The sequence below is a fragment of the Fusarium oxysporum genome, chromosome 5, assembly GCF_000149955.1.
Source record: "Fusarium oxysporum f. sp. lycopersici 4287 chromosome 5, whole genome shotgun sequence".
NCBI classification, from domain to species: Eukaryota; Fungi; Ascomycota; class Sordariomycetes; order Hypocreales; family Nectriaceae; genus Fusarium; species Fusarium oxysporum.
Genome location: NC_030990.1, coordinates 4213105 through 4225614, shown reverse-complemented (window position 1 = coordinate 4225614; position 12510 = coordinate 4213105). Strand labels below are relative to the sequence as shown.

At 47.3% G+C, this 12510-nt stretch overlaps 4 protein-coding genes across 5 annotated transcripts; 1 reads left to right on the top strand and 3 right to left on the bottom strand.

Annotated features, from left to right (window-relative positions):
- Positions 1-698: 698 nt before the first annotated feature.
- FOXG_02423 (uncharacterized protein) lies at positions 699-3044 on the bottom strand. Its single transcript, XM_018379869.1, has 3 exons — positions 2676-3044; positions 2282-2619; positions 699-2229 (listed from the first exon to the last, which is right to left on the bottom strand). Exons 1-3 carry the CDS (start codon positions 2934-2936, stop codon positions 1281-1283), a joined length of 1548 nt encoding a protein of 515 aa, XP_018235996.1. The 5' UTR covers positions 2937-3044; the 3' UTR covers positions 699-1280.
- A 91-nt stretch (positions 3045-3135) lies between these two features.
- On the top strand, positions 3136-4395 carry FOXG_02422 (uncharacterized protein). The gene is made up of 3 exons (XM_018379868.1): positions 3136-3378; positions 3430-3672; positions 3723-4395. The coding sequence occupies exons 1-3, from the start codon at positions 3366-3368 to the stop codon at positions 4106-4108; spliced, it is 642 nt and encodes a 213-aa protein (XP_018235995.1). The 5' UTR covers positions 3136-3365; the 3' UTR covers positions 4109-4395.
- Positions 4396-4709: 314 nt separating this feature from the next.
- On the bottom strand, positions 4710-6751 carry FOXG_02421 (uncharacterized protein). Its single transcript, XM_018379867.1, has 3 exons — positions 6226-6751; positions 6117-6173; positions 4710-6069 (listed from the first exon to the last, which is right to left on the bottom strand). The coding sequence occupies exons 1-3, from the start codon at positions 6425-6427 to the stop codon at positions 5081-5083; spliced, it is 1248 nt and encodes a 415-aa protein (XP_018235994.1). The 5' UTR covers positions 6428-6751; the 3' UTR covers positions 4710-5080.
- A 1772-nt stretch (positions 6752-8523) lies between these two features.
- Positions 8524-12231, bottom strand: FOXG_02420 (palmitoyltransferase AKR1). 2 transcript variants are annotated; one of them, XM_018379865.1, is made up of 3 exons: positions 11713-12231; positions 10370-11648; positions 8524-10316 (listed from the first exon to the last, which is right to left on the bottom strand). In XM_018379865.1, the coding sequence occupies exons 1-3, from the start codon at positions 11962-11964 to the stop codon at positions 9691-9693; spliced, it is 2157 nt and encodes a 718-aa protein (XP_018235992.1). In that variant the 5' UTR covers positions 11965-12231; the 3' UTR covers positions 8524-9690. The 2 variants fall into 2 exon arrangements, with proteins under 2 accessions (XP_018235992.1, XP_018235993.1); XM_018379866.1 differs by having other exon boundaries at positions 10370-12231.
- Between the last annotated feature and the right edge of the window lie 279 nt (positions 12232-12510).

The following is a 12510-nucleotide window of genomic DNA, read 5'->3' as shown; positions in this document are numbered from 1 at the left end:
GAATTAAGAAAAAGTTTGTCAGTCCATGGCATGGCATGTCATACGAAAAGCCAGGACCGGGTCATTCCACGATCCATGATGGAGTAGAAGTGGATCATTCCGTGGTGTTTCTAGAAAGATTAGCAGGTAAACCTTCTTTTAAGCACTGCTAATTGGTTAGAGCAATGGGGCTCAAATAATAGCCGAATCAGCTAACGTCGATAGCTCAACAACTTCAGATTTTTATAAGACTTTTTCTCAGCTCTTGGTGCAGTTTTTACTTCAGTTACTCATAAAAAGATGACAATTGCAGAACAATAATTAGCTACTCTCGTCATTCTTACTAAAAAGAAATGCTTGCTTGGCTGGGGAAGCTTGTAAAGGTCCCTGAAAGAGAGAAAAAGGCTGATCGTCTTTTGTGGATTCTGTTACTCAAAAGTCGGTCCATTTTACCTAATCAACCTGGATTCAAGCGGAGGCACCGAGTCAGAAGCTTCAGCCAGATGGGCTGTCGCCCCCTTGAATTTTGATACAGAGAAGACGCGGAGCCGAGCCGAGGGAAAAGAGAGGTGCCGGCGGATGCGGAGGAGATTGAGAAGTTTAAACTTTGTATGGCGAATACTGCACAAAGTATCGCGACTTATAACTGTGGTGTTGAACACATTGCGTTGGAATACGGGTACAGACGGCACTATTCATCGCAGGTTAAGAGCATTATCGTCCGAAATAGAGCTTTTCACTGACATCTTATTGGACATTACGCCTCAGCTCGGCAAAACATTTACATACCCATATCACAGAGCCGCGTTCCGTAGCCGCCGTACGTAATAAGATCCCTTTTCATTTCGCATGCTTCACTTCCCCAAGTTTTCTCCAGATGATCTGCCAACTCAATCACAATCCCCCACGTTGAGTTCTTTTGCTTGCATGACCCGCTATGCGTAACAGCTCATCTTAACGAGGCAGCTGCTGAAGCTAGACTCCTTCATTACGTACAGGAGATTCCCATGGATAACTGGGGTCTCATACACTTCTTGCGAGGAACTCGGACTGTGTTAAACATTGCCTGCTTCGAGTAAGGCCGTTTTGTGGTGACAGTATAACTACACATGGGTGAGTAGTGATATATGCCCTTGATTTTGTATTCAGTGTCTCGTTATCATAAAAGAAACCTAAACTTCAATGCCAATTCCTTTCCTCACTTTCTCGCAAGTGACGAACCTCTTTTCGTATCTTCGCAAATCTTCTCACCTGATCTTCAATAACCATGACTCTCGATGAAGTAAACCGTGGAAGCTTTCCTAAAAGCTTCGACCTTCATCTGTAGCATGATATCCATTTCCATTCGTGAACCTCTCCTCCTGACTTACCACCGCCTTTGGAAGTCCAAACCCAACACCAAAGAACACAAAGATAGCCCACTTCCATCGGAATGGGTTAATAACCACGCAGAAGAAGAACCACCAGATAAGCTCCAAGTAAGTAAAGAAGTCGAAAGCGCCAGTAGGACTGGTAAGCTTGAGTGTCTTGGTCATATCGATCCAGCGCTGCATCCAGAAGGGACTGGGTCGAGAGAACGGATCCATGAGAAACATGAGAAGGATTCGAGTGTAGATACCAATGTGCCAGTTTCCGACGGTGCCGATGGCGTTGACGTATGTGCAGTTGATAGCTGAGACTGAAGGGTGAGTGGGTGGGAAGGTCTGGAGATACCAGTTTGGCGGTGGGTAGGGTTCCTCGAAGCAATCCTTAGGGAGGAAAGATAGAGAAGGTCTCTTGAAACCAGTAGCCATAACAATAATATCAGCATCGATGACTTCCTCGTGACCAGGACCACCTTGCGGTACACCCTTGGCACGCCGATTAACTCGAATACCGCTCTCGACGAACTCATCGATATCACAACGAACCCATTCAGCTTTGCCTTCGCGCAGCTTATCCATGACATCAGAGTTAACCATAGGCGTCTCCATGAATAGACCATGGCTCTTGTCCGGTGCAATGTCCTCAAGATCTCTGTAGAAGAACTTGCGCAGGAAGAACTCTGGGATAAACGACAAAACTGTCTCTTGGCCAAAGATGTTGAAGCTCAGAAGTGTATCGACGATCATGTTGCGAGGAATAATCCACTTATCTGAGCGCGATAGAATAGTCGCTTTGGCAGCATCTTCTGTAAAGGCGAACTCAAGGGCTTCAACAGCAGAGGCACCTCCGCCAATGATGGCCATCTTTTTACCCTTCACATCTTTTCTAATAACAAGTCAGCGGGCTGGATAGTGAGTTGGGAGACCGAGCGACATACCCAGTGAGTTCGCTAGAGTGGTAAATAGGACCTTTGAAGTTGTCCATGCCAGGGATCTTTGGCATCTTTGGTGCGCCACAAGTTCCTACCGCAGCAATGACACCGCCAAAGCGTCCGAGAGAAGGATCGTTGACAATCCATCGTCCTTGGTCATCTTGGTAAACGCGGTCAATTTTTGTGTTGAAGCGAGTCCTTTCTTTGAGGCCATAGCGTTCCCAAAGTTGTCTAACCTGACTGAGAATTTGCTGACGGTCGGGATACCCACGATTCCATTGAACAGAAGGATGGAATCGATACATCAATGAATGGATCTGAAGTCCAGACGTCTCATTGACTCTCTGCAATTTATTAGCTTCAAGATAATTATAGAGCATCACAGCGTAGTGTAACTTACACTCCAAATACCACCAACATTATCCTTGGACCCAGCTTCGAAAATCACAACATCAAAGCCATGGCCAATACAGTGAGCCGCACTCGTAACACCCGTAATTCCCGCCCCAATGACCGCAACCTTAGGTCTATTACGCCCAAGCCTCGCGTTTTCGTTCGGTGGCTTGGGCGAGAGGAGTTTGTCCGTGAGCCATTGGAAGATCTGGAAGAGGAAGAGAAAAGGGTGCAAGAGGGGATTGACGAGGCCAGTATTAGAAGCCATTGTAATTGATGAATATAGTTACAATTGACAATTGAGGTTGAGGTTCGTATTCTCATAAATATCTCGAGGTGTCTTTCATGTGAAAGCGAAACATGACGTCAACATTTCACATGCTAATTTAGAGACCTTGACAATGACGAATCAATGATTTCAAGGTGAGTTCAGTTCAGGGCGGGAATAGTCTGGTTAGTGTAGTGATGTGATGGCGAACCCACAGACAGTGGCTGAAACAAGAATAAATCACTTCATTCCAACCTCTTCCCGTTGTTTTGTTTACTTCAGGCCTTGTCTATATCAGTCAATCGAATTCAATTCCTTTTTTCTCATAAAGGCATCTTAGCGCAATCGATTTGAAGCTCATCCACATTATCATCCACTCTGCAAGCTACTCACGTTCCTGAATTTGATCAATTGAACGATAATACAAAAATGGAGCATCCAGGTAAGATAATCCTCTGAAAGATAGTTACTGCAGAATGCTCACAAAGTATAGTCAAGGAAATTGGCGGCGTTATCAAGTCGCTCACTCAGGGCAGCCCAGATGTCCAAGAGTCGACTCTGAGAGAATACTTTCTCCCCAATGCCTCGTTCTCGCATCCATACTGCCGTGTTCCTTCTATATCGAAGGGACAAATCCCTTTGGCGGGAGGTCTTGAGTCGATCCAGTTAATACTGGCCATCTATCGATGGTATCGTACTTTGAGTCCACACATTGACCTCAAGGTCGATTCAGCAGGTCAGTTGTCTATCATTCAATAGTTGATTGCAATTGCTAACTCTGTTCAGCATTTGATCAGAAGAGCGGTCTTCTATATGTCTCCATCCGCCAGACATTCGCGCTCTGGTTCATCCCTCTGTACAAAGCACCGGTGAAGCTTGTATCTGTTCTACAGCTTACACAACTCTCACCCGAGTCATCATCAGAGGATGAAGGACCAATGGATAGCAAGCCGCGTCGACAAAATCCCCGCTATTACATCGCCAGTCAAGAAGATCTTTATCCTGTCAATGACTGTATTCAATTTCTGTGTCCCGGTCTTGGTCCCTTCTTGTGGACCATTTGGCAGCTCTACAGCACTTGGCTATGCGTGATGGGATCTTTGTTGTTTCTGCCTGTTTACTTTCTGCTCAACGGCACGCCGAAGGCGAAGAAAAGAATTCCCAAGTTTTAGCTTGGATTATTGGGCCGGTTTGAGAGAAGGAATTTTGTTTTGGGGGATTTCATGACATACGCCTTATGACACGACTAATGACGGCGTATTGAGCTATTGTAATGGGTTTGGGATAATGATGTGCACACGGGCGTTTTTGTTTAGGTTATCTTCGTAGATACTCGTGAAGCTCAAGAGCTACTGGAAAGTAATGAAAGCATTTGCTTCCGCGAAAAATCTAGGATCCTTTGTACCATGCCGTGATGTGTAACTCATCCGGGAGCAAGCAGCTGTTTGTCACATTTCTCAACGAGAGCCAACACGGGACTCCAAGTTTCTGCAAGCTCACATGCATTTCACATGAAAGCTGTTGGAACTGGCCATGATCCGAGTCTTCCGTAGCACTTCGGTTGCCTGATCAAGCTGTTGCTGCTGTCTCAGACATACCGAGGCTGTTGGTCCTGGATAGAGATATTACCATGGCAATCAAGGCAAACCCAGCTGCCATCAGCTTAACAGGGGAGTGATGACAATAAGAGAGTCTCAGGCGCCCTCCAATGAAGTGCGTGAGAAAATGATCGTATGGTAACGCACAGCACAACCAACAGCCTTGTCTATACATGGGCTAGTCAAAATAATCTGACGGCGTTGCACAAGTGTTGTTGTTAAAAAGTTGAATTGTTACTCGCTATTTTTGACTGATCCTAGGTTCTTCTAAATAGTTCTTCCGTTAAGGTCTAGTTTCTATGCTCATGTACCACATCGGTATCCGCGAACTTGGCGAATGCCAACAGCCTGCTTTCTATCGGGCTCGAACCAGCCGGCGCCTTCTGTTATTGACACTGTTGAAAAGTGTTTATTACCTCCATGAACGTCTCTCTGATCGGACTCAGCCGACACCATACCATCCTTGGAGTGTTAACATGCTCTGTTGAGCGGCGCGGCGCTTATAAGATAGGAAATCCTTCACTTGGCTAGGGCAGCAGCCTTCTATTACTCTTTTGGGCCGTAGGTGATGACTGTTTCCCTGGTGACTTGAATACCATTGACGCTCTGGCTGCGCTTAGTAGAGAAACTGGCCAGAGCAGGCTTCGGCTTGGCGGCTACTGGAGGTACTTGATCAGCCGAGCTGTCAACGCTCTCGGTATCCATTGCACCGTCTGACTCGAGAGCGGCATTGTGCTCTGGTATTGTGGGACAAAGACGTGCCTCATCTTCTTGAGGGTTCTCGCCACTAAAGTCTCGTCTATCAGGCATCTCGTATGAATCGTTGTCGAGGGTATGACTTTTTCTCTTCTCTTGACTGTGCGAGTTGGACTTCTTTGAGTTCTTCTCCTGCGAACGGAGACGAGGGTGGATGATGAAGGGGATATATCGCACGCAGAATGGCTTAAGCGCGGGGACAGAAACACAGACGAGACTGGTGTTTACCTCGATGAAACTCAAGATAAGCTGTCGTGGAAGAGCCCAGGTGTAGTCAGGTGCGTCCAAGATGGGAAGAGTGATGGTAGCCCTCCTGATTGTCACGACAATGATGACGCCCCCAGTTGCGAAGAGAACAGCAAGTGAGATCTTTTGACGGGTGGGAATCTGAAGAGGCTGAACGATGCGGATCGGAAGAAGAAGAACGAATGTATCGATAACAACACTGCAGATAACGAGGAAGAGGACTAGAACATCCATACCGATACACTTTCCCTCGATGGTGAGGTCCCATCCTGAAGACACAGGCTGGCACCGGAACACAACGAGGCAGATGTAGACGAAAGTGTACGAGCAGACAAGAGCCATCAAGACATGAACCGCTCGACGGACGAATCTATCGGGAGATATTCGAAGATAGAAGGTAAGGACAGATAGTTTGGCGAGACTGATACAGGCGGCGTATGTGAGCGTAGCTCCGATACTGGTCTGCCAGAATTTGGGAACGTATTCGGCCACTGGGATATCCCACATGTGGTTTCCAGCACCAAGATTGAGAACTGTCACTGTTAGATACAATAAGATCTTGGAAAAAGATAATACATACGTGTTAATGAGATGCCGAGAAAGATGAAAGAGAAACAGAGACCAGCTATGCACAGGTCTAACAACTCAGTTAGTTCTGCTTCCAAGAGTGAATGTTGGATAAGGCATACAATCATCGGCACCCAACACACTCTTAACCACATATCTCCTCGTAAAAACTCTCAAAATAACAATAATCGAAGCAATGATCGTCGTCGTAACACCACAAGGAATGACTCCGCTCCCACTGCTCGGGGGATCAACAAGAGTTCTCGTCTGTCCCTCCGGCGGCTCCATGAGAAAACCCGAAGGGTCATGAGCAAGAGGCGCCATTGTATCTCAACACAAAATTTAATAAAGAAGAGGCTTATGTTGAAACTGAGCAGTCACTAGATGAGGAGATGACTGTGCAGAATACAGCCCTTCTCCATGATGATGGGACATGTAGAGGAACTTATATCTTTGAACAAGGAGCTAGGATATGGAAAAGACAGGATGACAAGGTTACTCCACTGCTGCTGCAATATACCAGAAAATCTGATATCCTCCCAAGTAATCTCTATTATTTTTGCAAATTTTGTATTCTTCTAGCAAACAAGCCGGGGGATCCCAAGCGGAAATCGTTCGACTGAAAGTGACGACTCAACTCTACTAACAAAGTCGCATAATGGGGCAAAAGAAAAAAAGAAAAATAAGGGCAAAATTTTAGAGACGTCTCTTTTTTTTTTTACTTTTGCTTATTCTCGCTCTTCATGCGGTTCTCATTCTAGCGCGTCTGATATACCCTGGCTCTCAGGAACCCGGAGTGCCCCCCTCCATCTTTGCAAGACCCGCTCGTGGGGAAAAGAGGGCATTCTCGTAGAGGACCCTTGTCTCTTCTCGCCGTTGAGTATTACCTGTGGTGAAAGAAAAGCCATAAAGAAGTTTATTTAATATTAGTGGTCTCATTGCCCGAGAGCCGTTTGTTGAGGCGTTTGTCGTCTCACCGGTGAAAGTCGCATATGTACTCTGTAGTTCTTTGAACATTGAGGCCTGCAATCACTGTTGCACAGCATAATCGTCGACGTCTATTCTTGGTGTATCTCACGTGAGTACCGGTGTGTTAACCAGGGGTTCAGGTGTGGCAAGGATTATTTTCATGACGCATTATACCCACTGTGTCTATATACCGTTGGAAAGAGGCCGTTGTGGAGGATGTAGGCTATATTCAACCGAGAAGCTTACTCAGAGGATACTAATACATGCCTGCCGACAATGCAGTTTCTTTTTCTCTTGAAGGCGAGTTTCGCTGATCTTATCACTGATTGATATGTTTCTCATGTTTTCGCTCATGTTTCCTCTTTAGTGCTTTACCAATGATCTTGTCGTGATGAGCCCCGTGGAGTCTCGGATAACGAGAGAACATCCGAGCACAGGTATAATGATACAGATTGCTGAAGATACAATGAGACATCATCAAAGTCACGACAATCTTAACATCCGTGCCTCTACGGTAACTAACAACCAACATCAAATTCCGGGACCGATCGGGACGCTTTAAAAAGACAAGACGAAAAGCCTCCGGGTGGCTTGCTCATCTAGACTCTTTACCAACGATCTCTAGTCCGCGGAAGAGTCTTCTTCACGAGAAATTCTCATCGTCAGTTGACATTTCGTCAGACCACAGATAGGATCCGCAATTTAGAGAAAAAGTGACAGTTGGCGATATTGCTTTTTCGCAAATCCTCTACGGGACCCCTGTTCTGGGGGCTAAGCATTGACACACTTGTCGTTGAATGGGTCTTGGTTCTGATCGCTTGAGATACCGTGCTTGTTTCTTGTTCAAAGCCGGTATCTGTAGAGAGTGCATGCGAGGCATTGAGGTTTTCCGTATCCGTATGCAGGCCTGGAGTTGTTGCCGAGCTATCTCCACTTACATGGGGAAGATTCAGGAACGAGATGCAGCTTACACACGAGTCTTCCTCTCAGCCATCCGTAGATTATTAGACTGAGGTACTTTGCGTTTTCGTCAATATTACAGCTCTATTCTTCAACATGGTGTTGCTTCTCTCGAGACAGACTCGAGACCCATCGTTCGTCATGGTCCTTGGCAAAGTGAGTTATCACACTCACAACCGGTCCGGTAACAATCTATTGTCAGAACAACAATGACTCCCAAAAGACACAGATTCTTTTTCGAGCGCGGTCCCGCCCGGATATTTCACAGTTTTCTCTCATCTCCAAATGGGTACGCAAGCCGGCAAAAGGCTGAATGAGGAATCAGACCATGGCTTGTGAGAAAAAGCAAACATGGCTATAGTCTACACCTCGGTTAGGTTTACTGTAATGCAGGTACCAACGGTGGCTGACCTGCTTATTCATGTAAATGTCTTAAAATAAAAAATCTGACTCTAAAGAAGGATACAAATATTACTCTGTTCCAACCTTCTCTTCATTCAAGATTCTGAGATTCTGGTTTACTGAAGAGGTCCACCTCAACTTAATGCTCTGCGCGGGACGAGCGTTGATGAAACAGCGGCCCGTCTACCCCTGCAACCGTTAAGAAAGTGGGAATGGCCTTGTAAATCCCACTTTCACTCTCCTCTCATCAACAATAGCAGGTATACGCTATGATGGATCTTTTGTCACCGAGAACTTAACCCGATCTCATATACCCAACCCTCCACTAATCAACACGAAACCAGATCCTGCAGCAATGCAAGATCACAACTCAACTGCCGAATTCCCTATTTTAACAAATGCTGACCACCACTCCCCGTAAGATAACACTACCAGTCACATTTCCACAGAACCCCTGCTTCGCAAGAATATCTTACCCAGGAAACCCTTGCTAAAGTTCCCGTGAATATCACATATCACCTACACTTCCTTCTCTGACCGAGTTCCATGCTGATACTGCGATCTTTGAGATCGGAGGCCCGCAAGATCGCTGGGGTTTGGACGTCTTGATTGGAGTTGGAACGAGGTGAGTCTTGGGTTTGAGTTGCGATTGGGGGTTTCGCGAAGTTTGTTGATATATCATGTTTCAAGCTCGCCACTGAGAAGGTGTTCGCAGCTCCTGAAGACAGTTTTTCCGCGATATGTATTACACGAGCAGGAGGCTAGTTTAGCTTCTTTGATGACACGAACGCTTTGTGGCCTTCTTCAGTAGCGATCTGACCGTTTGTAACCGATCAGCACGGGAGCTATGGTCCTAGTTGGCCATAGTTCATGGTTATCTAGATCCTGCAGGCCTCACAGGAACTTCTGACAGCTCTGAAACTCAAACTTCGAAATACAATCTCTTGATCTAAACGCCCTTACCGCTAAGGTTAACATTACACCACTGCTAGTATACAGTTCTCGTCATATATCCCGTACCCAACTGAGCACTTTCCACTGGAGTACAAGAAAAAGAGGAGCATGGTCATAATGAAGACGTCTCTATTCTTTCTCGAAGCCCCTGGTCTACCAGAATACTCTCCCAAGTACCCGCATATAGTCGTAATGCATCATTCACCCGTCATTTACCACCAATCTCTATGTAGTTGGCGCCGGTCGTATAACGTGTCCCGGTTAACGACTCCTCAATTCCCAAAAGTAAAGCTCGTCATCGTCTAAACCTCTTCCGTTCCAACGGCTTCGTAGCCACCGCGCTCTCTACGACCCGTCAACTGCATCAGACCAGGACTCTCGTACATGGCTGTGTAGTCAACTCTCTCGCCACCAAGTACAGCAGCTCCGTTCTCTCTTTGGCCGAAAATGGGCGCGGGATCGCACCAAAAGTCCTTGCAGTTGGCAATGCAGCCTCGGCTGTAAGGGTTCTTCTTCTTGCGCTTGTTCTTGGTAGAAACAGCACCTCTGCCGGTAATGGTCTCGATAAAGGGGTCGACACCAAGGGTACGACTCAAAGACTTGAGCATGCCGCCCTTGTGCTTGTGGTGATGACCACCAGGGGTTGCTGTTGCGGATAGAGAGGGGTGGTTGGGGTCGAGAGGGGCGCCAGTAGATGTGAGAGCGGTAATAGCAGTTCCGTCCCTAACACCAAACATGTTCTCATACGTAGTCATAGCTCGAGCTACCTGAATGAACTGGGTAAACAAAAGCATGGTGACCCAGAGGAGTTGAAGCGTAATCCAAACGGCCAAGATCGCAGTGTACGAATCAGCATTGATGAACTTGCAAAGGTTCGGGCTAAGAACGTTGCAGCTATCCGAAGCGTTGCTGCTGATGGTGTCGAAGTCTACAACATGGTCAGCCTGGGCATAACGTCAGAGTAGGGGTTCTTGAACTTACAGTAGTACAGTAAAAAGTCGTATGAGATAATACCAAAAGTCAGCGAGATGAGGTAGAAGAAGAAGTGTCGGTGGTTGTTAATGCCGACGCAGTTGTAAACCCAAGGACAATGGTGATCATGCTTGGCGACACATCGTTGACAACGGCGGCAGTGCTTGCTTCGAAGAGGCGTCTGAATCATGCAAGTAACACAAAAGTTGGTCTCGTCGTATTTCCACTGCGACAAAAGTCCGTCGATGACAGCTTTCTGCTCCGCAATTCCGTTCATTTTTGGCACAAAACCCGGGTCGTATCTCATGCTAGCAATGTAGAAGTACGCGGTGAAGCCCAAGAAGATACCGAAGAAGAGGTTAAGAAAGGTATGGCCGTGACCCTCACTCGCGCCAAGTGTTGTGGCAAAGAGGACTGTCGTCAACCAATTCACAGCTGTTAAGAAGAGCGTGGCCGCAAAGATACCGGTGAGCCAAGGAGTCTTGTGAAAGTGTCGCATATCGGGAGGCGCATATTCCAGTACTTGCTGAGCAACCCACTGAACACCGTAAACCACAGCAAATCCAAGGGGAACGCCAATGTAGACAGGCGCACTCGAAACAGCCATAAGCATGGCCCAAACCAGAACAAACGGCCAGATGAACAAGAACCTCGTAACAAAAGCTCTCTTGTCCTTTAAGAAATAGCTAGCACCAGGCCAAGGCGGAACCGCAGGATGGCCGTCCTCGTTGAAACCGCATTCTCGAAGCGCTCTGTGCCAGGCGCCCTCCGTATTAAGCTCGTTGGCCGTCACAGCAGGAGTCTTACCCGTCTGTGTCTTTGCGAATCGATCGGCGCCGTATTCGATAAGTTTGAGAATACATCCCGGGCTTCCCTTGACGAGCGCCCAGTGCAGCGCGGTGAAGCCTTGCTCGTCTGTCGCATGAACGCTTGCGCCCCAGCGAAGAAACAGATCAACGCATTGAGGGAATCCCTTGTACGCAGCCCACATGAGCGCAGTGTGGCCGAACGTGTCGATAACGTCGACAGGGATTCCCTGGTGAAGCAGGAGGACAATCAGGAGGACGTTGCCGTTGAAAGTCGAGATGTGAAGCGTGTTGTAGCCTTGAGCGTCGGTGATGAGAGGGTCGGCGCCGTGCTGGAGGAGCAGATTGACGGTATAGTAATGGCATCGCTGAGCGGCCCATTGAAGAGCTGTTGCTACGGATTCTCCGCCCTTTCTGTTAATTTCGGCGCCGTGTTCGATCAAGAATTTGCACATTGCATATTGATTGTTAATCGCAGCCCACTGTACGCAGTGTCAGCTGAAATCCTCCATCATCCCAACAACCGTCGCATCGTTTGTAACTCACATGTAAGGGCGTAATACCCTCATCGTCATGGTAGGTCGCATCGTACTCTCCCGACTCGAAAAGCTTCTCCATGGCTGGTACGTCTCCTATCCTAGCGATCTGCATGATATCCTCCTCCTGAGCCTGCGAATCTCCCGGTAGACTGCCCATCTCGACTTCGTTATTCAGCTTTGGCGTAGCGGCATTCGATTTACCCGTCATCTGGATGGGCGCGGTTTGGCCGGAGGTGGAACTGGTACTGATGCTCCCCATGGCAGGCTGGCTTGTAGCGCGGGGAGGAACAATTCGGTTGGACGCGATACTAGGTAAGACGAAAGATGATTGAGAAAGTCGACTATTCGTACATAAACATTATCTATCAGGCTTGTACACACGCGATAAGAAAAGAGAAGCAGTGAAGGATGGAGGAAGGGGAAAAAGTGAATGGGCTTGGCTGAGTCTTGGCTGAATTTTGGAAGGCAGCGCGTGGAGTAGGCCTACGTATTATGAAGCCGTGATGCCGAGAGGCTGAGCTCAGACCCTCCCCTATGGGGAAAGCCGCCCGCAAGAAAAGTTCAGGGCTGAGAAGTGAAGTTGGTTCTTTTTATCCTTATTTTTAGAGTATTATTACCATTTAGCTAGTGAGTACAGAGCATAATAGTGATCTACTCTAAATGCAATTCCAAAATCCAAACACTATAATATCATAAGGTCTACTAAAGTTAGGTAAAGTACTCAATTGACTTCACTTCTCTCCTCTTCTCTCGTGGGGAGAGCGCAAGTTTGGGGCTCCCCTAGGCTCTGCACTAGGGAACCGGC